General features: G+C 36.0%; 1 protein-coding gene across 1 annotated transcript; it reads left to right on the forward strand.

The window, feature by feature from the left end:
* Nucleotides 1-312: 312 nt before the first annotated feature.
* On the forward strand, nt 313-1,191 carry LOC128223362 (uncharacterized). The gene has a single exon (XM_052932640.1). It carries the CDS (start codon nt 313-315, stop codon nt 1,189-1,191), a length of 879 nt encoding a protein of 292 aa, XP_052788600.1.
* Nucleotides 1,192-4,101: the final 2,910 nt, after the last annotated feature.

Genomic DNA, 4,101 nt, shown 5'->3' on the forward strand with positions numbered 1-4,101 from the left:
CTCTATATCAGTATGTCTACGTTGGTTCGATGTCATTAAAGCCGCCAGGTCTGTTTATTATGGAGCCTAATTGTTTATAGTTGAATGGGAATTATTCTCAGCTGCGTATGAATTGCAAAAGCTAGTAATGTAAGAGGAATATTGGATGTTAGTTGGAACTATGAAAATCAGTGAGTACTACTGCATTGTTACAAGTACATTGGAACAAAGCACAATACAGCATATTTATTAATGAGATGCACAACAGGAACAAATCTTAAAAAAATACCATTTTGTAGTTTGGTGAATAACATGTGACAATATATACATAACATGGGAGGTACACATTCGAAGAAGGTTAAAAATAAATCTAAGAGTGCCAAACACATGGTGCCGTTTTTGGACGTTGAAGTTTACAAGCACATAGACGACACGTGTAGTTTTAGCGGGATTACGTTCTTAAAAGATGGACGTATTGCTATAGCAGATTATCTCGGTCATTACGTGAAATTCTATGACTGGAAAATGCTCAAGTTATTGGATTCCGTGGAGCTTGCGACTCCCCCGTATGGAATATGCACATCTTCAATCTGTGAATCTTATTTATACGTCACCATGCCTTTTGAACACAAAGTTCTTCACTTTAAGGTTAAGGACGACCGCCTTGACCTTGTCAAGCATATTTCGACCGAAGGTCGTTGCTATGGCATCGCAAGTTTTAAGGATGGTATTGCAGTGGGACTGAGAGTGGAAAAGCATTCCTGGCGCGTGGAGATACTGGATTACGCTGGCTCGGTGTTGAAAGTATTCAAGGACGATGACCATGGAAGGGACCTTTTTGGTTACGCGGACTACTTAACCGTTGACCCCGATGGGTCAAGGTTATATGTCTCTGATGGTGTGCAAAACAGTGTTATTTGTTTAAATCTTCAGGATTCTACCATGGTTTCCATTAAAGAGATGTTTAGGTACACAGACAGCCATCTAAGTATCCCTAAAGGCCTTACTTTGGATTGCGAAGCAAATTTGTATGTAATAGGATGCGAATCCAATAATGTTCATAAGATCTCAAGTACTGGTGATAAAATCGGAGTGGTATTAGGACACAGAGAGCAATTAGACAAACCAATGGGAATTGTGTATGATAATTATGAGAAGAAATTGTTTGTTACTGAAGGCTCCAGAAAGGTAATGGTTTTTGTGGACGGCTGATCAGACACACTAGCCAAAACACTTGCCGTATGCCTTTGTCATTGTCAACTCTAATATACTCATTAATCGTTTATCCCATGTTAACAACAACTACATTGAATTAGGATACATGGATGATATAAAAATATTATGTCAAGTGTATTTTTATAATGAAATTAATAACAGGAAAAAACTGCAGTCATTAAAAACAGTTCCATCTCCACAAATTTGTTTTGTTTCTGTCCTTTTTGTCACCAGTACGGCCAATGGTAGCGATTTAATGAAAATGCAAACTCCTAAGGGAAATAAATGTAACAAATTAATCACGTGGTTTCGCAAATTATAGTCTGATTTGAAATGTCAGCTTTATCACATCGAATCTTTTTACCTTTATAATTGCAATACATATTCCGAAAGTTCCTCTGATCAGCTTTAACTTCAACGAATTACTCATGATCAGCTTTAACGTGTACGCAGTACAGGCGACCAGTTTTAACTTGTACGCCTTACAGCTGACCAGCACCAGTTTTAACTTGAACGCGGTACAACTCCTGAAAACCTGTTATTTGTATGCTGTACCCTTGACAAGCTTTAACTATTACGCAGTACATGCACCACGAACATGTTTATTACTTGTTGTCAGTAACACTGAACATTTAAAAATTGTACGCAGTACCCTTGACTAGCTTTAAAGCGTAAGTAGTACCCCTGATCAGCATAAAGTTGAAAGAAGTACCACTGACAGTTTTAACTTTTACGAAGTACCACTTGTTACCAGTTTTTAATTTGTACGCGGTACTGATGAGCAGATTTGAATTCTACACAAAAGTCTGTAAGCCGCTGTTTTCTCGTTGTTTGTTTTGTGACTTCTTTAGAATGGTGAAGTTCACGTATACAAAATTCAAACTTGTATATAAGGTAATATGCGTGCTCGATTTCACGATTGGTCATAACGGTCGATACTCTAGTGTCCTAAACGAACCAGTAAGAAAAAAGGTAAGCCATTCATATACCGCGTACATATATGTGTGTCCAGTCGATGCCGATCTACATGCAATTTAAGCCACACGTAATCGTTTGACTACGACGGCAAGATTGGCCTTATCTTCAGCAGTGCTAATACCAATATCATTCGCAATATATGCCATCGTCGGCTGTGTACGGTTTTAATAGACAAGGGAGTAGAATAATGACGGCTGGGCGGTGCTATTCCGAAAGTATTAAAAAATATGGAAATAGATGAAATGGCATATGGTTTATTTTATATATAAGCTATTCCTTTTAACTATATTGTGTTACCAATAATATATGCTTTCATATTTCAATTCCTTTTAATATATTTATTATTTTCAATGCAATGCTTATGCAATGTTTACGTTGTCAGATATATGTAATAAAAACAACTGAATTAAAATAGATCGAAATATGTACACAAGCATATCGTTACTTATTCTGGGCTATCGGTCTGGTTTTAAGGGCATCGGCTAGCGGTATGGGTTTAGGGTCATCAGCTGCTTGCGATCTGGGCTTCGGGCCATCGGCTAGTGGGAACGATAAATGGAAGTTCAAATTATGAACATTTTCGAAAGAACAATAAAGCTTATATCACAAATTCTGAAAAATCCAATAGTGCTATGGACAATATCCGGCGTAGACTAAACCATTTCATGAAGAACAAATTGTGGCCAAATGAGGAATTTCTATTGACTTATGAGATAACAAAATCTTATTTGAAAGAAGACTGCGTGCAGCCTTCATACACTGTCAACAATATGTTGATTGAAACTGCCTCATTGTATTTTACGACTGATGACAAACTCATTGCTTATGGAAATGTAGATAAACTATCACATACTCACCAATGCATTGTTTTAATGGCTCAATTGTTTGAATGCTTTCTAGAAAATAGCTTAAGGATGTTGGCAGTCTGGCCACCCGTTTTACGACCAGTATATGACTTTTTACATGGATTTAGCTATTACTGAATATCATTTTGAGCCTTTGGGCATTCTTAACAAGAAATAAAACCAGTCCCCTACCCTACTCTTACATTAATCCCCGATGTCTTAGAATACTTTTATGTGAAACTCTTAGTTAGCTGTTTAGCCTATAATCATTTATAGCATAACATCTAAAACAGATGTGAAGAGCAATAAGCCACTTTTCAAGTCCATTGACACCCTGACCGATTTTGTTGCTAGGTGACGAGCGCGTACGTTGTCACTACATGGGTAGCTCATAATTCCATATGTATACATATTTGGTTTTACCTTGACTAATTTGATCGACATGGTACTATTATTATTATTATAATGATATTATCAGTACATTGTGTACAAATTTACAGTTAAGGCCAGACGAAATTTATGTTAAGCATCTTATCATGCCTCCAACATCAGTGACGCAACGTCATTTGTCCAGAACTTGGCACGCGATGACCCTGCTGTGAACATTTTGGTACAATCATTGAAATCAAATACCAATAATGAATAAATTAAAGTTTTGTAATTTGTTAAAGAAGCTCTTGTCATTAGATATACCTTATTAACTGCAGGAGTTGAATTTTAAATTCAACTTGAAATTAATGTTTGTTAGAATTACTTATGTAGGTTGTTTTCTAGTTATGTGAACACGTTTGTACGATAAATCGAAAAGCAACGTTTGTACATGTTATACTATTGTATATCAACGTTGAATAAAACATATGAAGCATACGTGTGTATGCCGAAAAAGGCTATGCAAGTTTAAATAAAATGTATGTTCTGTTCTGTTATAATAATGTACATATAACATATAACATAGACTGAAGTAAAAACGGAAGGCAGAGAAATATTACCAAATCACTTAATCATGACAATTTACTCAATTGCAGAATTGTCATTCCATAATGAAGATTATATTGAAGGAATTAGCGTTAATTGTTTTCGAGTC

Source organism: Mya arenaria, chromosome 17 (assembly GCF_026914265.1).
Source record: "Mya arenaria isolate MELC-2E11 chromosome 17, ASM2691426v1".
Classification (NCBI taxonomy): Eukaryota; Metazoa; Mollusca; class Bivalvia; order Myida; family Myidae; genus Mya; species Mya arenaria.